The sequence below is a fragment of the Ambystoma mexicanum genome, chromosome 4q (assembly GCF_040938575.1).
Source record: "Ambystoma mexicanum isolate Mex_15411 chromosome 4q, UKY_AmexF1_1, whole genome shotgun sequence".
NCBI lineage: Eukaryota > Metazoa > Chordata > Amphibia > Caudata > Ambystomatidae > Ambystoma > Ambystoma mexicanum.
The window spans coordinates 583,404,796-583,427,550 of record NC_090928.1 but is presented as its reverse complement, the minus strand read 5'-3'; the positions used below and the strand labels follow the sequence as shown (position 1 = coordinate 583,427,550).

Below are 22,755 nucleotides of genomic sequence, written 5' to 3'. Positions count from 1 at the left end.
TGAGCTTTCAACTCCAGTATGTTATCCACCACAACCAGCAATTCCTTGCACCTAGGACAGCTATATTACTGTAATCAATTGATGGCGTGTGCCTCATGTCACTACGCTACCTAAGGTTTTTTCGATGTAAGCACCCTGACAAGACTCACATTACATGCAATGCTAATATAAATCGAAATAAAAAAGGTAAGCCGACTGATCATGTCCACTATAATTTTCAGAGAACTAGAAGTGAAAGGAAAAATGTTTATCAGCCCACATAAAAACCTTCCTGGTAATGAAGAGAAAAGGTTTGAATCGGAGCCTAAACTAGGTGCATACCGGTTTGTCCAGTTATGGAGGTAGGAAAAGAGCTGGTAAAAGGCAAAGGACAAAACCGATAGGCTGTTCAAGGTCTAATGGAAGCATGGCCAACTACATGCAAGGCCCAACCACCTGTGCCCTCAGTGTTGACCTTTTAATTTAGTTGCCACATATAATGTCTCCAAAAAGCAAATGAGGGATTGTACACCATCTTTCACTAGCCCCAGATGGTGTGAAAAGTTAGAGTGGTGTCAATAACAGGATTGACATTATCCTCAACAGGAGTTATTAAGAAAAGCCCTATATACAAGCAGTTGCATCTGGGTGGCGTAGATACTTTTGAAGCTTGGGAGACAGAGTAGGGAATGAGATTGGGGTCAAAAGGAGCGTGCAGACTACGCAAGAGGGCTTGTTTTTTCCTCAAGAGAAAAGGGCTTGACCAGTATGCAATAGCTAAGCTAATTTCCAGATCCTTCCATCCAAATGCCAACTCCACAGAATGTTGAACCTTTTTTGTTGCTCCGTGGAAGTCATAATTTGACTTCTCCAGATGAAATCCTAGCCCACTTGCCAGATTCCAGCTGGAATTTGTAAATTTCTCTCTTTGGAACTCAAATATATACTATAATGCAATGGAATAATCCCAGTGTTCTCGTTGGGCAGAATCCTGTGCAGTTCCCTTGGGGAACACTGCAAAAAGATTAAGACTACAGGCGTAAGCGGTAAACCCAATTGGTAGCAGTCTGCACCAGCCAGATTTACCTGGTAGCTGTGGCTGAGCAGTCAGACTTCTCTCAAGAAGAGTAGGGCAGTATATAGAGTATACACAATAGGGCCAAAAACACAGTAGGGCAAACAAAAACGGACCAGAGCTTTGTATAAAAAGTATACAATTATTTATTTAAAACACACTTTAGGCAATATACTAGCACTCTAAATCAAATGCAAGTTAAAACACAGTCAGGTAAAGTATACACACCTCCCTTGATAACTATCAGACAAGTCAGAGTTAAAACACCACGATTTGTTAAACAGATGAGCGCATAACCTGATGGCACTCCAATAGTTCAGTAAAGGGAGAGAAAAAGGCAGGGCATAGAATTAAAACAGGTCCCAACACTTTTAGGCGTTCTCAGCAAGGGAATAAAGGCAGTATATACTGTAGAGCCAAAGTTCATAGGCCAGGCCCACTTTAAAGGGAGCAAAGCCAAATGTGCCCAGGATCACACGGTTTAAAATGCACTAAAAGTCTTTGCAGAATGTTCAAGAGAGGTTGGGGCGATTCAAGAAGGTAAAGTTAGAAGGTCTGGGGCCAACCCAGTTGGCAAGCCAAGGATTTAAGGGTCACCTTGGGCAAACCGAAGAAAGGGAGGCCAGGCAGGACACAGTACCTTAAGAGAGAGGAGGCTCGAGCAGCTGCAGTGGTTCCTGGCAGTGGTTGCAGTTCGTCGTTTCGACCAGGGGAAGAGAGGATCTCGTCGAGGAGGAAATGTGGAGTCGTTGCACTGCACAGGGATGGAACCAGCATCGGAGTTTGTCGATAAAAGGTGTGTTCCTTTTATTCGGTCAAAGTGGTGAAGGTTGGCTATCCGGCCGACGGGGTGCTTGGCACGGGTGATTCGACCAAGAGACGTCTTTGGAAGGCGATAGGGTTGAACTGGTTGGTCCCACCAGCTCAGAGGAAGAAGACTCGTCCAGCAGAAGATCTTCTCTTGTCGTCGGGAAAGTGGTGAGGTAGTTGCAGCAAGGCTTCACCGGTGGTGTCATCGTTGCAGATGGCTCAGCTTCTTCCCTCTTCATATTCTTAGGTCCTGTGGCGACTTCTGAAGTTCCAGTCGCAAAGGCCCTGCTTTTATGCAGAAAAACTCCCATTCAACAGCCTAGCTGTCACTCAAACATGCCAAGTGGTGAGCCGGGAGGCTCACCACTGGCCCAATCAGAACAGAGTGCGACTTGAGTTGCTAAGGCAACGCAGTCCAGGGTGCCAATTCCCCTCCCCACCCATCCTGTGGAACCCAGACAGAGTGGCACCATTTGGAGGGCTTCTGTGGAGAAGCCCGCCAAAAAGTGGAACAAAGGGCTCGACCTTGGTCAGAGTTACAGAGATGGACACGAACGCCATTTTAGAAAAGAGTTCTGGCAAAAAGACCCAACCGTGGATTTAATATTAAATAAATAAACCGGCGGTATCTTTAACATTGCACCAAAAAGTGGTGCGTTTAAAATCAATGGGAAAATCCCATAGAGAATATGCCGGTGGAATATTTTGCGTGGTAACCACTGCCACCAGCCAGAAACTCGACAAGGGGTGACTGGACAGTGCCCCCTTGAAAACAGACCCAGGGGCAATATGATTAACCCCTTCCAGTACTTCCACAATATGATGGTTTGTACTGGTTCTGTTCACAATTTAGTACTAGTAAAGTCAATGGTGACTTTACATGCCCTGGGAGACAGTAGTCCGTCCCAGGGTATGGAGTCTATGTTTGGGGGTTACTATGACACCCCTGTGTTACTGCACTGAGGGTGCTGTGTAACACATACACAAAACAGAGGATACCCTATGGAGTAAAAAGAAAACCCCATAGCCCATAAGCACACAGAGTCAAAGACCTATCTCAAATCATGTCTAAGAGTGGGAGGAAGAGAGTGTCACTTAGCAGGAGAAAAAGAACAAACCCCAAAAATCCAGCAAAGCTGCTGGAGGACTCACTAGGTTTGGGAAATTAGCCTTATAAGAGAGTTCTCCCCAACAGTTCTCACAAGTCCGGTCATCAAGAAACAAATCTAGCAGACCTTTCCTGGATTTCATAAATGAAAGTCACTTACAGGATCAGGGGTCAGTTTGAAAGTATGATTTGACTGGGGCTCTGGAGGGCTGGACCTGGAGCCCTTTTAGTCTGGCCATAACATACATGCCAACATTCTGACATGCCTCGGAGGGAGATTTCTGCAGAGAAATCGGGAGACAATTTCCCCATAGGAATGCATTGGGGAAATAATTATTTTAGGCGGGAGAACGTGAAAAATAGCAGTATTTTTAACTAAAAAAATCGGGAGTCTCCCGCCTAAATCGGGAGTGTTGGCATGTATGCCATAATCAGAGCCCAGTAAATGTCCACACAATAATTGGCGCGCAGCAATCACAGCACTTTCTGATCCATTATTACTTGGAATCTGGAGCTCTGGACAAGCCTTAGAATTTTATGTGCGATGGCGCGATCAGGGTCGGACAAGACAAATTCTTTATTTTCTTTGTGGACATTGGTGACATTACAAGCTCAAGGCCAAATCGAGTGGTACAGTCTTGTCCGGGCTACTGTCAGTGATCCCAGCCTTGGTTTTTCAACCCGATGAAGCACCGGAAGCCATCTTCCATCCAGTAAAAACAGTCATTTTGAATTCTGGGTCTCCCCTGTCAAATGCAGATTGATTTGGTTTCCAGATGCACACAAATCGAGGGTACACTCGGGTGGACGGAGTCGGTGGATGTCCTCTGGATATTTTAAAAGCTGTAGGTAAACCGAGATACTTTGCACTGTTTTTGGGGAATTTTAAGAGTTTTGTTTGAACCACAGTGGGGATTTAAACATCAGTTGCCAGGTTTTCAGGATGGGCAGTTCACACTACACCATAGGACTAGATGACAGTAAAGAAATGGAAATGGCGCATATGGGTGCACTCCAGGGAAAACATGAAATAAAGTTTGATGGTATGGGGCATCCTTGGTGTACTCCAAGATACCGCTGCCGGGAGGGCTCTGACAGCCTTACTGGACCCATTGCTATGGTTCGAGGTGATTCTTGAAACCATTCAGTAATGGCAGCCTTTGTTTACATTTCAATCACAAGAAGGTGATTGAACCGGAACAAGCCTTCCTTGTTTATTTAAATGACACGCGGCTGGCCACACGCGCAATCGCAGTACTATCGTATCACAACAGAGGTCTGTTGCAGTCTGTTCCAAGACCCTGCCAAGCTCCAGAAGAAGATTCATAGAGTTCACAGGCACAGAAGAAGACAGACTTCTTCTCGCGACCCAATTCTCATTACAGAAAATAGGTCTTTAGCTTCCTTTCGAGAGTCTAAGTCTCTCTGCTTGACTTTAAACAAAGGTGCAAGACTTCCACGGAAGTGCACATCTTTCCTGTCCCTGCCCTTTCAACCACGGACTAAAAGTGGCTTGAGAAAACACTAGCTACACAGTGTTGTGTAGTCTCCAAGCAGCAGCGGATTGACTTTCCGCATCAGGTACCCATACTTTTCGTAGGTTTCTAAGGGGAAGGTACAATTAATACTGCAGGATAGTAATTATCCTTTTTGTCTACCCCCCTTACTGCAGGTCTTCAGCAATAGAAGACATTCTCACCTGATTCTCCCCAGTACTCCAGATTCATAACGCACTTATGCGAGTATTCGAAGGGTGCTCTGATGTTTTAGTTGGAGCTCCCTTCCTTTCTCTCCCCTGGTGTAATTACTTCATGGTTCCGGAAGACCAGGTTTGTATACATTCATGACACCACCAAACTAGTTTACAGTTAACACCACTTGGTCCGATGGAATTACCACTAGGTTACAAGTGGCAGCATTCGTGTAAATGGGGATTTTGGCGGAATTACAACTGGCAGTAATTCTCTCAAAATGGGTATTTTTGGGCAGTAAGGTGGCAGAATTACCTCCAGCATTTTGCCGAAGGTTTTTCCTCCATCCCACTGCCAAAACCATAGCTGACTGGGGCGTAATGCGGTGCGGTAATGTGGCAGTAACTCCGTTACCACTATTTTGAGACACCTCCCAACTCATAAGACCCTTTGTGTCCAAGTTCAATCCCCGCCTCTAAATAACAGACTCCCAGGGTTGCAACACCATGTCAACTTCCTGTTTGCTCACAGTCTCGGGGTGTATAAAGCAGTGAGCGTTTACGGTCTTCTCTTACTTTCTGCCAACTTACCTCCTCTATCCCTTTATTTTCTCCCACTCTACACTATGCCCCAGCTCTTGTGTACCCTACAGATCCGCCTTCTCCGAAAATAAATATATATCACCTGAATAAGGGTTACAAAGACCATCACCCCGCTTTCCCCTCTTACAAGAATGCCGTCCTCTTTTATCTCAGCACTGGACCCTGCCGAAGCATACTATTTCACCAATCTAATCTGCAATCTACACTCATCCATGCAGACTCTGCAAATGCCTGTAGACTATTCCTCTTTTAAAATGGATTAAATCAGACCCTCCCTTCCAACTCTCCTATCCATGCCCCCTCCTGCCTCCTTCCCCCAACTCCAAACAAGACCTCCTTAGAATCCTTCCACCGATCCTCTACACTTGTGCCCAGCTCCAGACTGCCAACCCTGCATGTGCCCTCAGACTATTTCTCCCTCAAATAAGCAAGAAGCAAATTCCTCCCGCCTGTACCCAGCTGTCCACCCTTCAACTTTTATCTTATTTTAGGAGACTGCTGCAAGGTGGCTCCCATTATCTCATCCAAAAAACGATATGCTGACCGTAATGCTCCCATGAACTATCGTCCAGCATCTATTCTCCCCCATTCCTCTAAAGCCCTTTAAAGTCTCATGTCTCATCTTCAACTCAATCTCCTCCAAAATGGATACTGACAATCGAAGTGATGAGATATGTTCCAGATCCCGTAGCCGGCATTGCACTGAAATGACCCACACCCATGGCGCCAACTTCCTCACCTCTGCATACCACCCCAAAACATCTTCCATCCTCCCCTTTCTTGACTTCACGGCTGCCTTTGTCATGGGGGAAGACTCTCTCCTCTGTCAAACTCTGGATGACACTGGCATCCAGGGAGCTGCTCTTAAATAGATGGCCTCTTAACTATCACCAAAATATCTCTACCTCTTTGAATACTGTCAAATCTCACCCAACCTCTACCCGTTTGCATCCCCAAAGCTTGGTTCTTTGCCTTCTTCTCACTTTACACCTCCTCCCTTTGACAACTCATCTGCTCCTTTGAGTTCCCTCATTACCTCTTTGCAGAAAATACTCAGACCATCTTCTCTTTCTTTACACTCACCCCTGACTTAACTACCCATTCGAATTGCTATTTGCCATCCGTCATTAGAGGGCACTTCGCTGTCATATGCTGGACTCCTCTAAGATTGAAGTAATTAACTCACTTGCTTCAAAAGCAGCCCTTCATTTGAACCTTTCCTTTGCACCTTATCTACTCATCCATTTGTGCTAAGTCTTGCAACCTACAGGTCCCCTTTCACCTATGGTCCATGACTTGAACAAAGAAGTGGATGCACACAAAACAGTAAATCAAGACAGGCAAAGACTTTAAAGACATGCTGCTCATAAAGCATTACACTTCAACGGTTCAACAGAATGGTGTTTTTGGAAGAGAAGGCACCCATCTAGTACACTGTATCCAAATTCACCTGGGGAATGTCCGCATCTTGGGTTTGGGGCATCGACAATCATGGCACAGGCCTGATGTATGGCATTCTGACTTTGGACAGAATAACGTGTTTTGGGGTGAAAGGAATTGTGCAGCGGTTGGATGGCCAGAATACTTTGACCCTTGGCACTCAGTCTTATATGAACAGGTGGGGGAGGGGAGCTAAAGGTGAGCAGCAGTTTTACAAAAGCTGCTGCTGTCACCGTTCCAGGGGTGTGGGAGAAGGCCTCACAGAGAAGAGCAGTCTCCTACAAGTTAGGTTATCAGTCATTGCCAATTCTCGGGGACCTGTGCCCAAAATTCCGTTTTACAGTGGCACTGGCAATATGCTGTACTGTTGAGGAATTTATGGGATTTTCTCTTTGCTAGATAAGTCAAACTAACCAGGTACTGACCAACATAAATACACTGCTATTGTGCAGATGGGCAATACTGTATGGGAATATACTGCATTTTGAATGATTGTCAAACTGGAACTATTATATATACAGAAACTGTAAAGCTGATGAACAAATTACTTCCCTCTCGTTAATATTATTATGATGATGATGATGGATGTTCCTCACACGGAAACCTCATCTATGATATCCCTACCCCAGTGCAGCTGTTCTCCAGAGACCTTTCCGCCCCAAAGAGGGCACAGCGCAGCTTTGCATTGACTCCATTCAACACCCTCATGTGCTTTGCGCCGGATATGTCGGGGTTTATTCTATATCCCGGGAGGATAGCTCAGTGGCAACGTGCTCGCCTTGGAAGCAAGACGACATGATGCAACACAGGTTCGATCCCGGGTCCCCGCTTAGAAACCTCTGGGTATTTAAGCGTGTTATAAATATGCAACTAAGACAAAAAAATTAAATTCTGTAACAGCGCCTCTATGCCCCCGGGCTGTGTGAGCGCTTTCAAAAATGCAAATAAATATAAAACATAGCAGCGCTGCGCCCTGTGAACTCAGTTCCATCCTTTCTCCCTAGCACTGAAACAGAGGGACCCTAGAACCAATGGTGTACCCTCTTCCTGAAAAGAGGGGAAGGTAGTGATATCTATGAGGAATCCGTGGGAGGAACATCCATCAGAAAAACCATGACTGAGAACTATGTTTTTTGTTCTCCTAATGGATTATTTCCTCCCATGGATTCTTCATCCATGATAGACTCCCAAAGCAGTACGTAAACCTGGAGGGAGTAAACCAGACCACCACCTAAACTATGGAGGACTGCCCTATCAAAACAGGCATCGTGGCCCGCAAAGGAATGCAAGCAGTAATGCTTAGCAAACATGCGCACAAAAACCTATGTTGCTGCCGGGTAAATATCCAAGACTTGGACTCCCATCTGCAGGGAAGAGGTGTCAGTCGCTCCCATGGTAGAATGAGCTCTGAGACACTCAGCCACATCCTTACCAGCCAGATTGGAGCATTCTGAGATGGAGACAAGGATCCACCTGAACAGGTTGTTTGGTCACAGCCCTGCCAGCACGAGCACCGGTGTAACAAATGAAACTGTTCATCTTTCCTAGTCTCTCTAGTACCAGAAACATGGAACTTAAGGGCCTCTAGTGGGTCCAGCCGATAAAATTGTTCCTCAACCTTGGAAGGGTGAGGTGGAGGAGAAAAATACAGGAAGATAAATCTTCTGAGAGCAATGGAAATACGAGACCACCTTTAGCAGAAAGGAGGGTCTGACTCTCAACGACAACTACACTTTGGAAAAAAACAAATCGGGAGGCATAACAGAAAAAGCCTGGGGCTCACTTACCCATCTCGTAGAAGTGATGGCCATGAGGATAATCAGCTTAAGGATGAGCGATCTAATAGAAAAGGAATGAAGGGGGTCAAACGGAGCGCCCATATGGAACGCTAAAACTAAATTAAAATCCCAAGCCGTAACAAAACTCGCAAGGAGGAAAGTGATTACACAAAACCTGCAAGAACTGCATAATAGTGGGAATTGTGAAAAACGAGTCCTGTTCCGGGGACCTCGTGAATACCGAAGCATCAGTGAGGTAACCCCTTACAGTGCCAATCTGCAGGCCTGCCTGGGCCAAAGATAGCGGAAAATACAACACAGGGGGTACAGGACAGGGTAAAGGATCCAGGTCCCTCTCCCAGCACCAAATCGAAAATGTACGTCACTTGCAGGCATAGATGTATTTCACTGCAGGCTTACAAGCTGAATGGGGCACAGTGAGGACATCGCCCAACAAGTCCCACTCCTTGTAACTCAGCCTCTCAATAGCCAAGCATGAAGGTTCAGGCTGCTGAGGTTCACGTGGAGGACCCGCCCCTCCGAATGGGAGAGCAAGTGACTCCTTGACTCCTCAGAAGGTGCCAAGGAGGACAGAAGGACATGTCCAGCAACTCCGGATACCACATTCCCCAGCTCCAGTCTGGGGCAGTCAGGATCATTGTGGTTCCGAACAAGCATAATCTTCTGTGAACCAGCGGAATGACAGGGATCGGTGGGAATGCACAACAGAGGACAAACGTCCACTTGACCGTCGGCACGCCATATAGAGCTTGCAAAAGAGGAAAGTCCCAGTAGCAGAACAACTCACACTTCCAACTCGCACTTCCGGTGGACAATGGAAGCATGTAGGTCCACTTGAGGAGTTCCCTAAAAGGAGATCTCTTCCAGAACATCCTGGGAAGAAAAAGAACACTTTTTGCTGTGACGTTCTCTCGTCCGGTCAGATGAGGCGCCGTCATAGAGACCCCGTTCCCCAGAGCCCAGCACCACAGTCACATTGCTTCTCTGCACAGCTGCAAGAAAACCCACATCACCTTACTTGTTGAGGTAATGCATAGCCACTGTGTTGTCTGTCAGGATCAGCCGTGTTGCGTTTCAGAGGGGAGGAAAGCGACCAGTGGCAGCCTGATCGCCCTCAGCTCCAGCAATGTGATGTGTTCCCGAGACACTGCGAGAGATCACAGTCTGCTAACCATTAGGTCTGACAGGTGAGCAGTCAGAGATGCGTCCGTAAGCACAGTCACCTGGGGCGCCAAGGTAAGCAAAACAGTGTGCCTTTCAACAAGTTGTCTAACGGTCCACCACTCAAGATCCTGAGCCACCTGGTATGAGACCTGCAAAGGGTCTGACATATGGCCCGGAAACTGCAGACACTGGCAACAGAGAACAAGTGATCGAATGCGCAGACTTGCCACTGTTACCAATAGGATATAGGAGACAATGAGGCCCAGACAGTGCAGGAAGGCCGAGGGTCGGGACTTGTGCCTGCGATTGGAGGACAGTGACTATCCGAAAAGATGTTTGCCACTCGATCCTCAGGCGAGAAGGCTCTACCCAGACGAGTGTCCAAGACTGCACAAACAATCTTGAGGTAATGGGATGGCAAAACAGGAGAAGTTTTGAAGTTCAGGAAAAAGCCTATTCTGTGCATGTGTGGAGTAGATGCACCAACACCAGATCTGGTGACAAGCTAGTCGTCCAAGCAGGGAAAGACATGAATGCTTTCCCTCCAAGGCCCGAATGGCAGGACCTTGAACTGGTAATGGTGTTGACCCACCAGAAACCTCAGGTACTTCTTGTGCATTCTATGAATTGGCACAATAAAGAAGGTATCCTGAAGTTCCAGGGAAACCAAACAGTCCTGCATATCGAGAGCTTTTAGAATCTGGCCTAGAGTAACCATCTTGAACTTGCCCTTGCGTAGGAACAAGTTCTGCAGCTATAGATCCAGGATGGGGCGCAAGCCCCAGGCCTCCTTCGGCACCAGAAAATAGGTGGGGTACCACCCCTTTCCTTGTTCTGAGCGCAGGACTAGCTCGATCGCATTTTTCAACATAAGCAGAAGTACCCCTTCCAGTAGAATTAGGTCCGGAGACAAAAAGAATGCCGGAGGGCCATGGCCCAAGTGGGGGTGATGGGCATATGTAATGGAACGCAATATTTCTGCCAGATGACCTGCAAGGCCCAAGCGTCAGACGCGGTCTCTGACCATTCCTGGCTGAAAAAGGAAAGCCTCCTACCCCCACCAGTGACGAATGGCGAAGCCAGTCACTGGTGTATGGCGCCATGGGGTGCAGCGGGGACAGCGGCTGCTGCAATGCAAACTTGCTGGGCACCCCTTCCTCTGCCCCAGGAAGAGGGCAAGGCTGGTGCTTCCTGAGAAGCAGACTGGCCATGGCCCCTCGGGGCAAAGGTGGGAAAGGGCTGGAAGCTCCTGCCCTGAGACAACGGCTGTGTCGAAGGCTATTGCACCGTTAGCCGCAAAGACTTAGTCACCTAAGGCTGACAAATGGACCTTCTGGAGGGCGTCAGTCTTTGCTTCAAACAGGTTATGGCAATTGAATTGCATATCCACCAGGTTGGTCTGGACGTTGGCTGCAAACCCCAATGTCCTCAGTCACAAGTAGCACCTGACCACTGTGCCAATGACCATGACCCTTCCCACACAGTCTGCTGTGCGCTGACCCGACTGCAGCATCTGATGTGCCGCCTCCTTGCTATCAGAGACCAAGGGCAGGAAGCCATCCCTCATCTCTCCCTCCGGGAAATACTCAGCCGCATTAGCCACCGCCATCCAAAGGCCGAAGGAGAACTTTGCCATGGCGAAAGAGGCATTCATGTCCTGCAGTGTAAGACTGCTCGACTGAAACACATTCTTGCCCAATGCATCAAACCGCTTACTTTCCTTTCCCTGTCCGGTGGGAGGGAAGGCTAGAAATCTGGTCCTGAACCACCAGGCTCTCAGGCGAAGCATGGGAGGAAAGATAGGCCAGGTGCGGTGGGAACCGGACACCGTTTTCTTTCCAGATCCCTGTCCAATCCCAGAAAAGAGGCAGGTTTTTCCCACACCTTCAATATGGGGGTCACCAGTGCCATAATGAAGGGCAGGAGTGTTTCCTTCTTGGGAGCATCGTCCAGATCACTAAGTTCGTATGAACCTTGTACCTGGATGGAGCAGATGGGCTCAGAGTACTGGTCATCTTAGCCAAGACGTCGATGGCTCAGGCCTCGGCACCTGTGGCACAGGCAACTGCGCTGTCCATTCCAGCTATGGCGCTGCAGCGTCCCACCATGTCTGCTGCGACCGGGGACCACTCCTGCACACCCAATGGATCGAACCTGGACCAGATGGAGACAATGGTTTCTCAGCGCTGACCAGGCCCTGCCTTTTGGGGCAGCAGCGCCCCCACCAGCGTCGTCTACATTGCGGGGGCCTACCGGCACCATGGACACCGCAGCTCTGAAAGGGGATGGGGGGGGTTGGTGGGGGACTCCTGCCCCCCCCCCAAAAAAAAATGTGATGGGTTTTTTTCAATAAAATATTTGCAGTAAATCCTCCCCACCAACCCCCCCCATCCCCTTTCAGTTTTATCTATTACCAAAAACCCACATCCCATATATATATTTAATTAACCCCCCACAAAAGAAATTTGATGGGGTTTTTTCTAGTTAAAAAAAAAATAAACTATCGCGGTAAAAAACACTGCGAAAAACGTCCCTCCCTAGAACCCATAGGTTCAAGCCCAAAAGGAACTTGATCACCCTCCTTATCATAGAGGTCATACATACTTGATGAAGGCGTCCCTAGGGAGTGGGATGTATTCCCGCAGAGCTGCGGTGTCCATGGTGCCGGTAGGCCCCCGCAATGTAGACGACGCTGGTGGGGGCGCTGCTGCCCCAAAAGGCAGGGCCTGGTCAGCGCTGAGAAACCATTGTCTCCATCTGGTCCAGGTTCGATCCATTGGGTGTGCAGGAGTGGTCCCCGGTCGCAGCAGACATGGTGGGACGCTGCAGCGCCATAGCTGGAATGGACAGCGCAGTTGCCTGTGCCACAGGTGCCGAGGCCTGAGCCATCGACGTCTTGGAGAAGTCAGGATTTTTTATCACCAACTCTGCGGGTGTCTTCGCGTTCCAGTTCCCGCATGAAGTCATCCTGATAGGCATCGTATAATTCGTGGTCTTTCCTGTCTGGTTCGATCTGAAGTCCTTCCAAGGCTCTCACTGTGTTTGGGCGTTGATATGATGGCGCGAGAGGTGCATTCCTGTCCACATGGTGATGCTGTTCTTTATGTGCGTCCATCGTGCGAGGGGCAGATTGTGGGCGTGCTGATCCTCCTTCCGGTAGTAGTTCTTTGCACATCACTTGGAAGTGGTTCTCCATTCCGCATCTCATGCATCGTTGCCCAATGGCGGGGCACGGTCCTCTGTGTGGATATTCGAATCCGCAGCGATAGCATTGGCGGTCACCCTGTGCTCGTTGTGTCGGGTACCTCTGGTTGGTCCTTGGTTGGGTGTTTGGCTGGCGGGCGTAGGGATGTATTGCGGCTATGGTTTCTCCCTTTTTTGGGTTCTCAATGGCTGCTGCTTGAATGTCCACTCTTTCGTATACCCTGGCTAGGTCTAGCACCTCTTTTAGGGATAGGGGTTTCTTGAGGAGGTGCTTCCGGAACATCGAGGATGCACACCCTTCTATGATGCGTAATCTAATGGCTTCTTCGTCATTAAAGTTAGCAAAGTCACATTTGGATATTTTCCTCTGAAGACGTATTACGAACTCCCCTATTGATTCGTGAGGTAGCTGGCCACATTGGTTGAAAGTGTACCTTTCATAGTCCCGGTTGGGTGAGATGACCAGTTTTTCGTGAATGGCTTGCAGGAGTCTAGCATATGTGGTGCGATCTTGTGGAGGGATCGTGCGTATAATATTTTTGATTTCTCTCCCTGCGACATTTGCAAATATGCTCAGTATGTTGGGAGGTTCTTGTGTGCCGATGGCACCCACGAAGTCGTCAAATTCCTCCATCCATTCTTCCCATCTCTGCCCCTGGTCATGGTGTGGGTTTAGCGTGAACGGGGCAGGTCTCCTCATTAGGCTTGCGTGAGAGGAGGGAGCTCCTGGTGGTGGTGGTGGTGCATTAGGGTCTGCCGCGTCTGCAGATGACATGGCGGTATCCTGGTGTGTAGCGTGGAGTGCTGCGTCGCGGATGCTCGGGGTGCTCTGGTAGGCTTTTGCACCGTGGTTCTCTTGAACTGCTGCGGTGTATGTTCGTCCACTGGGGCACGTTGTTCACCCTCTGCTTTTTGTGTGACAATGTCACCTTCGGGTTCTTGCAAAATTTTGTTTTCCAGGTGTTTCCACCGATGTCACGTAGGTGGGAGACTCGGGGTTCCCCTTTGCAAATGTTACCTTTGGGTGTGTCTGCTGGTGTGTCACGTGGGTGGGAGACTTGGGGTTCCCTTTTGCAGGTGTCACCTTCGGGTGATTTCACTGGTTCCCTGATGTGTCACGTGGGTGGGAGACTCGGGGTTCCCTTTGCAGGTGTCGCCTTCGGGTGATTTTGCAAAATTTTGTTTTCCAGGTGTTTCCACCGATGTCACGTAGGTGGGAGACTCGGGGTTCCCCTTTGCAAATGTTACCTTTGGGTGTGTCTGCTGGTGTGTCACGTGGGTGGGAGACTCGGGGTTCCCTTTTGCAGGTGTCACCTTCGGGTGATTTCACTGGTTCCCTGATGTGTCACGTGGGTGGGAGACTCGGGGTTCCCTTTGCAGGTGTCACCTTCGGGTGATTTCACTGGTTCCCTGATGTGTCACGTGGGTGGGAGACTCGGGGTTCCCTTTTCGCTACCCCTTTCCGACTCCTTACTTGAGGGTGGATGCCGCGAGCCTGCGGGTCTCCTCTTCCGTGACGTGTGGGCCTGCTGAGTTCCCTCGTGGTCTCCTTCCTCTTGTGGGCCTCTTCTGGTCCGCGGGCTCCGCTCGTTGTTGGCGTCCGCGGTCCTCTTCTTGTCGAGGTGCGCGGGACCTCCTCTGCTGGGCGCTGCGGTCCTGGTCGGCTGGGCTGTTGTCGGCGGGCTTCCGTCGCCGGGCACTTCGGTCTCGGGCGCACGGGCCCCTCGATCACCTGGTCGGCTGGGCCAGCTGCCGGTGGGCCTCCGCTGCTGGGCTCTTCGCTGCTGGGCTCTGCAGTTGGGGCGCACGGGCCTCTCGATCTTCCGGTCGGCTGGTTAGCTGGCAGTCCTCCGCTGTCGGGTTCCTCGCCACCGGGCTCTCCAGTCTTGGGCGCACGGTCCTCCCCGATCTTCTGGTCGGCTGGTCTGCTGCTGGCAGGCCACCGCTGCTGGGCTCCACTCTGCTGGGCTCTCCGGTCCTGATACGCTGTAGGGCACACGGGCCTACCTGGTCTGCTGGGCTCACGAGCCCTCCTTAACTGCTGGGCACACGGGCCCTCCCTGAACGCTGCTGGGCTCGCAGGCCCTCCTCACACTGCTGGGCTCACGGGCCCTTCAAGCTGCTGGGCACACGGGCCCTCCCTGGACGCTGCTGGGCACACGGGCCCTCCAATCACTGCTGGGCTCACGGGCCCTTCAAGCTGCTGGGCACACGGGCCCTCCACTCACTGCTGCCGGCACCCACGGGTTCGCATCGGCTTCGTCGCCAGTGTTGTGCTCCGTTCATTCATGCATACCCAAGCCTCAAGAATGACACGGAGCCAATGCTGCAGTGAACCATCTTTATTCACTCCCTGACACCAACTGCCGTTTCCTTCCCCGGCCCCCTCCTTTTCCCTTTCTCTCCCGCTCCTTCTCTGTTGCCGCTCTTAAAGGGGTAGTGTCCCTTTATTCATGTACAACAAAACGAGCCCTAGAGCTCTTTACCCCTTCACGCATGGATGCAGAATGTTGTGGGGTTCTCCAGTCCTCAGAGTGAGCATGCTTGTCGTCAATAGGCTAAAAAGCCTTGGCACATAGCCAGATCATTTTCGCACAGTTTATTGTACAGAAGAATCCTCTATGAAGGTGAAAGTGAAAGGATAAGCACCACACGGAGTCTGAGAGTGATGCCATCTCTGTATCTTTTATTGCCAGTGGGCCGGCACAGCTGCCTCTTCTTCAAACTTCCTCCTTCTGCCCAACTGTCCACCCCCACATTCTAGATTCTAGTTTCACTCGTGGCAGCTCGAGTTACATACCACAACCGAAGAACCCCTGCACAGACAGCTTCACGTGACTGCCTTCTTCCGGCACTAGCACCAACTGTCTCGCAGAAACCCCGTGCCCCACGCTTTTGCTTTTCATATGACATCACAGTGAAAATACAGGACTGTGGTGCAAGGACCCTCGCAACAATACAGCTGCAAAGGCAATCCAGTTGAATAAGAAACAAACACCCAACACTACTACATATGTATTCACTGAATTGTAGCCTTTTGATAATCTGTTTGAAAAGAATATTCAGAATACAAAACCGGTTTGCTTTGACATTATGCGGGACGGGTGGGAGGGCGTGGAAAGCAAATAGTTTTTACACTGGATGGGTTGAAATCGAACCAACAGCACCTGGCCCGAGTAACAGGAAGATTTCCCAGGCTTGTGTCCTAGCCACGAGCATGCAAGCAGAACAGGAATCCTGAGCGTCCGAGTACTTATGAGCCTGAATGGATACCAGTCTCCCCCTCACAAAGTGGGCAGGTAAACAGTTACCAGCCCTTTGTAGTAGGGGTGCACTGAATAGTAGATTTAAGTATTTGGCCAAATACTGAATAGTTGGACAAGTATTCGGCCGAAGATGAATACGAAGCCAAAGAGTTGCCCTTTTTAATAAATTATGTTATGTAGACAAGAAAAACAGTTTGTAAATTAAAAACACTTTACAATGTATATATCCATTCTTTATTGCATTTCTTTTATTTGTTGTGTACGGAAAAGGTTTGTGTAAATAAGGAATGAATGATCAGAAAATAAACTGTATTTTTGAGCATTCATAGGTGTCGCTTGTTGGGGAGTGGCCCAAAAGTATACTATGTATGCAATCACTGTGAGGGGAGACAGGGATAAGTGTACTTGTACTTTCAAATATTCCTTTTGGGCCTGTCCATCTTTAGCCTTCTGGCTCCAGGAAGGCACTGAACGCAAAAGGAGAGAATACATCCATTAGCACCCAGCTGACTGCTGAAGTGCTTCTGAATACAATCCGTTGGTGAAAAAGACAGATTTTCTGCATGTGGGACTGAGTGGGGATAAGGCATTTCAAAAAATGTCTTCTTTAAAAGCTAGTATTTTTCTCTCTTTTTCAGGTGGGGTATGTGTGTGTGATGTTTTGGGGCATAGTGAAAGCCACCAGACAAAAATATATAGGGAAGGCTGAGTCCTCCGTGGCTCTTGGCTGACCCTACAGGGAAGTGATGGCATGCGCGTGTGTATTTTACTTATTTGCTTCACTTGTACATCCATTTGGTCCAATGTTTCTATATTGTAAAAGTGTACCTCCATGTCTTTATTACACAAATATCATTTTATAACTCTAATGTTGGACTATTTCTTCAGCCACAGACTGGGGCATTTTGGCTACAAAAATATAGCCACATTCTTTACTAACAGCTGTCACTTTTACTCAATTAAAAGGGACTCATTTTAGGAATATGAGAAAGTTGGAGAGCAGGAATTGTAAACTATGTTTAAGATTACAAGCGCATCTCTGCTGCAGCTACACTTCTGCCCACTGAGCCATCTTGCTTGCTTTATAACCTTAGCCTGCAGGCTGAATACATCTCTTAGCTGCAGGCACACTACCTCCTGCGCTATTTAACTCGGGTTTGGAGCTTACTCGGATCTTTGCAACAGCTACATGCATCCACTTAATTATATTATTTGGAATGGAAATTGATGGGATTGGACCTGTAACTTTGAGATCTCCCAAACATGTGCTCAGCATTTCATTAAGCGCCTAAGGAAGTACCTTTTTCCAATAGCAACTTCATAACTTATTTATCAAACTCTATGGGTTTCCATTGCGAAATGCTGGGGAGACCAGAGATACTTTGAAAATATTGAGAGTTTCGCTTCAGCTCTGCCCTCCCCCAGCAAGCCACCTGATGAATGCATGTCTGTCCAGCACATAAAGGCAGGGATTTTGTTTGCACTTTAAAACCTCTGCTCAGCCTGTACTCAATCAAAAAAGTAACCGCAGCATTTGTTCACTTATCATTTTAAAGGATAAAAATGACATGCCTGAATAATTCCAGGCAGTAGTAAGCAGTACTTCATGCATTTTGTAGGCGAACCTATTCAGCTTCGGGTGATAAGTATTCAACCAAAGCCGAATCTCATTTTCAGACGGAATTCATCCGAATACTTACTCGGAGCTGAATTTCGGTATGCCCCTACTTTGTAGTACATGATGCAGTTGCTTCAAACCCATTGGAAAACAAAAACAAAACTGCTTCAGTGGTTCCAGTGGTAAATGAACACTCACTGGAGTGGAGCGCCATGTTTATATATGTACAGGAGTTTAGTGCACCGTAAAATAAGTGGTAATTAACTGCACATAAAATGTATGAAACAACACTGCCTTTGAAATACTGCGACATGACTTCGTGGAGGTAGAACTGGATAAATCGGCAAACGCAAATTAAAGAAAAAAAAAACAAAAATATGCTCCGAATATGCTCAGTAGCGTCTACTGCATACTCCGAAAAGTAACTCTGGTGGGGATGATCTAACTCCGATTGCCACATGATTGAGGGCTGCTGATTGACAGATTCACCGCGATAAAACTTTTTTCCAGTTCATGGGGGCTTCACCAGGAGAGTGCATGCACCGCAGGTCCACCAACGCTACAGACAATTTATGCATGTTTGAATAGCCAAGTACATAAAAATAATGCACATGCTTTGAACCCTGTTGAATTACAACGAGACTACTACACAGTATGTCATATGTACAAATGTCTCCCTCAGAAACAGGAATTTCCCCCACCAGCTACGGGTCTCTATCCGTCACAGACCAAGGGATCAATAAAGGACTTCGACAGTGAATGAAGTACAAAGAGCATTCATTATACACAAATCTGTGGGGGACAAAGGCATGACACAGGTCTTCAATAACTGTTAGCTGTCCAAGGGCAACAAAAGCAAGGGTGTGCGCAGTCTGATAGAAGTACACTTTCTCCTGAGTTCAAAGGTTCTCCTATACAAGAGTTTGTGGTCAGGGTTGAGGTCTGCTGAAGAGATGCATCAAAGTTGGCCACAGTTCTCTGGGAAGCAGTTGTCCTTCAACGACTCAAGATGGTTGCTAGTATAAGTTGGCCGTCTTGGGCAATTGATTTCTCTCCAGTCTATCAGAGGTCGATATTCAGGCTTCAGTCATTATTGGCCCGATAGGACATGCTGACGTGGCACCTGGTGTTCAGTGAGCCCGCCTGGCTTGGCATCACTGTAAACCCGCAAGCACAGTTGCCTTTGTGTTTTTTCTGGCCCCACCTGGATCTGTATCATGGCACTTTGCTAGCCAGGGAGTATTCTCTCTTCTACCTCTCAGCTCTGTTTGCGTCTTTAAGCTTAGGCCATAGAAGTCCTTCACCCAGGTACACAAGGCTCTACTCTCCAAGCCTGGATAACCTTATTGCTAAGCCGCGGAGGACCCTTCTCAGTCACTGGCCCCTCTCGGATTGCTGAACAGGGATATCTTTCACTGGAACTCAAAACCACCTCACCACATTCACCCACTTTCAGCCCTTCTCCAATGGCTTCCTCCTTCTCCCTCTATCTCTCCTCTGCCTCACTTCTAATGCCTTCCGTTAACCACTCTCCTGATCTTTCCCTCCTCCAACACCTTCCTGGCGCCTTCTGTTACCTCCTTCCTGCACTCTCCTCCTCTGAACTGCAATCCTGTCCCCAGACGCACATCATTCGTACTGCCTATGAGTGGAACTCTAATGGCTGCAGTGGAGACACATGAAGCCCTTTATTGGAATGGCATTAGATATGAAGAGGGCCGCATTTCACACATCTTCCCCAACGGTAGCCACTAGGGATGTATTACCAATTGACATGCAGCAGCTCATCTCAGTTTCTAGTTTGTCAAAAACGTACACATACATACCTAGGCACTGGTGAAAGGGGCTGAAGTTTTAAGCAATGGAGATCCCACTTCTTGTACTTTTGGGCTTGTATCCACCGACTGCTGCTTTGTGCAACATTCTTGTTAAAAACAAAAAGAAAAAAGTAAGAATGCAATCCCTAAATAACACTTGAGCTTTATTTAAAATGGACACACATGGGCAGACTTATAACATGAATTCTTCCCATTTGCTCCGCCCATCGATGCAACAGATGGACATCAGGTTACCAGAATGTCGTATTGTCCCTTATATCCTGTGTGCCCTCTCTTTTTGGGAAGTACCGTTTGTCAAAGACTTGAGAGACATGGAAAACCAAAGTGTATATACTTATACCTACTAGGACACATTACTGCATTTATTTTAGCTTCATGTCTCAAGCGATTGAATAACCAAAAGACGTGTCCCACAAAGTAGACACATTATGTTCTACATTCGCGAGGCAGCGAGAAATGCAAGCACATGTATTCAGTCACGAGGAAGCCATTTATTTCCCTAATATCTACACTCCCTCATAGTTCATTCAAATATTTTCCCAGCCTCCATTTTTGGCTTTCTTTCCATGCTTCATTTATGGTTTCCCTTCACTTTTCTGCCAAATTGTCCAGATGTTCGTCTTACATCTTTCACACAAATGCATCAGTTATAATTCAACGTCCTGCTAGAGAACTAGCACATTGCACACATGTGGGAGCCACACCTACCCCCTTTGAGTGCCGCCATTATGTGTGTGCATGACAATAATACCCAGTTATATCAATATTTGGGCTATAAACCTCTCGGTTTCACCAGTATGGGTGGTACAGTAACATCTGCAATCCTAATATTAACCATGTAGATTATTCTGCATCCACATCCCTTCCCCCTCGGAGTCACTTAAGCGGTAGAACACTGCGATGGACAAGGATCCGTGGCTTCCTTACTCAGATGTAAGCGGGGGCAGCATAATGAAAGTTGCTGTTGCAGAGTTCACAGCATTCCTAGAAGCTATACCTGATCCAAGTGTTCCAAGCTGCCTCCTACTACATAGAAGGCCTTCTACGGCCCTTAATCTCCCTAGCGCCACCCAGCAGCAAGATTTTCTTCCAACCACGTCCACCTCAGTTCACACAGGGTTAAAACGTTTGACACTGATGCATAACCTTGCTCCACCCCCTCTCTCCCATAGCAGGTAAGCCAAAGGCTCTGCCCTCAACTAGATCAACCGGATAAGGTTTTTGGAAAAAACTCAATCACATTGGCTACAAACTTTCTTTGCAGCAAAGTACTGCCTGCTGCATGCAAGAGGTTTAGAAGCGATGGAATATTTCAGCTAAAATTACCAAATTCATGTAAGGCTCCAGGAACACAATGCTGTTCAAAGGTACCATGTATTTAAGCTCTTGTGGTATGTTGGAATGTTCTCATTTGAGGGCAAATGTGTCAGTGAACAGAGGAGCCGCCCTTCAACTAATGGTTCAGATTCATTGACTTGGAGCATGCAGCATCCCACCCAAGACTGGAGTTAAGGGCTGGGACAGCAGCGAGTTGGTGGATTTGGGGCGATCACTCGCTGGATCCAGCTCACGTTGAAGCAGAAGTGCCCTAGCCTGGACATTCAATTGGGATAGGAGAATGGAGCTTCTGTCACAAACATAATAAATAGGGGCCTCGCAGTGATGCAGGGCAGGGAGCACAGACGTTTGGGAGTTTGCATTTCGCTAGGGAGGGTATCGAAGTGAGTATGGCACCATTCAGCCATAGATAGGGCGCTAGAAGAGGTCACTAACAACTACATGGTATTTTACCAGTTTAAGAGGATACTTCCGTTTAACTTTAAAGTGGCGTTTCAGTAGAATGCAGTCCACTTCATGTGTAGGAGCTTTGAGGGTTGAGATGTACTTGCACAAATTGATGGGTTTTGTTGCAAGATTTTATAGTTCCTGGGAATTTCAGGGATGGGCAGGAGGAACCCCATTTGGGGAGTGGCCCAGCTCACAAGTCAAGTTGTCAGTTTGGGATAACATTTACATGTTTTATGACATATATATGTTTTATAGGTACTGATGTGCCAGAGCTGATAGGATGAAGACAAACGGGAGACCTAATGGTTAGGGTTACTGCGAGGAGTCAGGAATTAAACCTGGACACAAGTTAGCCATGTTTTTGGTTCAACACTTTTATTGAAAATAAAACGGTTGGGAAAAAGCCTCTCCAGCCCTGCTTGAAGAGGAATTTCCCTAGCTAAAACCAAAACTAAGGCTTTGTCTGTGTCAGGATGCCAAGTCACAACCGTCCTTTTGTGCAAAGGTTCTATTCTGACCCTCACACTATAAAGTAAACCATAAGTTGAGAAGGGAAATGTCTTAATCTTAGGTGCTTGAAAAAGAGTTTGCAACATTAAGAATAAATGCTTCCAACCATTGTTCCAAGGGTGGTTCCCTGCCGCATAATTCTGTTTTCCAAATTCCTGGTTTCCCTTTCTGCTAGGACTTTGCTCCTTGTCTGATCAACAGGTTTAATATTCCTTCTTATAATGTCTTGTGTCCATACACTTGCAATTGCCTGGTATACTCTCCTATAGGGCTTCTTGTACTCATGCACTTGTAATTGCCTCATATACTTTCCTGGCAGGACTTCTTGTTTTCATACACTTGTCTGGTCTATTCTCCTACCAGGGATTTCTGTATTCACCTTTTAGTTGCCTTGTGCACTCTCCTGACAGGGCTACTTATGTTCTACACCATGTTTCTCTCCACTTCCACAGTTGAACTTTCCCTCTGTCGCATAATATATCCTCTTGATATATTTTCTGATTCGGGTTCCCCATGTATTTGCGTTCCATAAATTCACATACTGATAGGGGTCTGGTTTGCAATTCCCATTCTCAGGTCACATTTAGTCTCTTTTCTTTCGCACTTTCTTCTTTTTGGTTTACTCTTGTTTGGCGTGCTCACAGATACGCCCCGGGGTCCCCACTATCCTTGGGTTCACTCACTAGGTCTTGCTGGCATTTTTGGGGAGTCAACTGGCAAAGGTGCACCACATGCTTTCCTCTCGTGACAACTTTTTCACCGTTCCGGTATCTCTTGCGCCTTTGCTTCCAGCTCTGGAAGGTAAGGTACGGCTTTCCATGAAGGTAAGATACTGCTTTCCATGATCGACAAACACCCAGGAG

General features: G+C 47.8%; 1 protein-coding gene across 1 annotated transcript in view; it reads right to left on the bottom strand.

The window, feature by feature from the left end:
• MTHFD1L (methylenetetrahydrofolate dehydrogenase (NADP+ dependent) 1 like) overlaps positions 1-22,755 on the bottom strand; it is a 2,103,853-nt gene that overhangs the window by 1,502,282 nt on the left and 578,816 nt on the right. Inside the window, exon 10 of the mRNA XM_069608130.1 lies at positions 19,583-19,680. Within this exon, the coding sequence (XP_069464231.1) occupies positions 19,583-19,680 (98 nt within the window). The remainder of the gene's footprint in view (positions 1-19,582; positions 19,681-22,755) is intronic.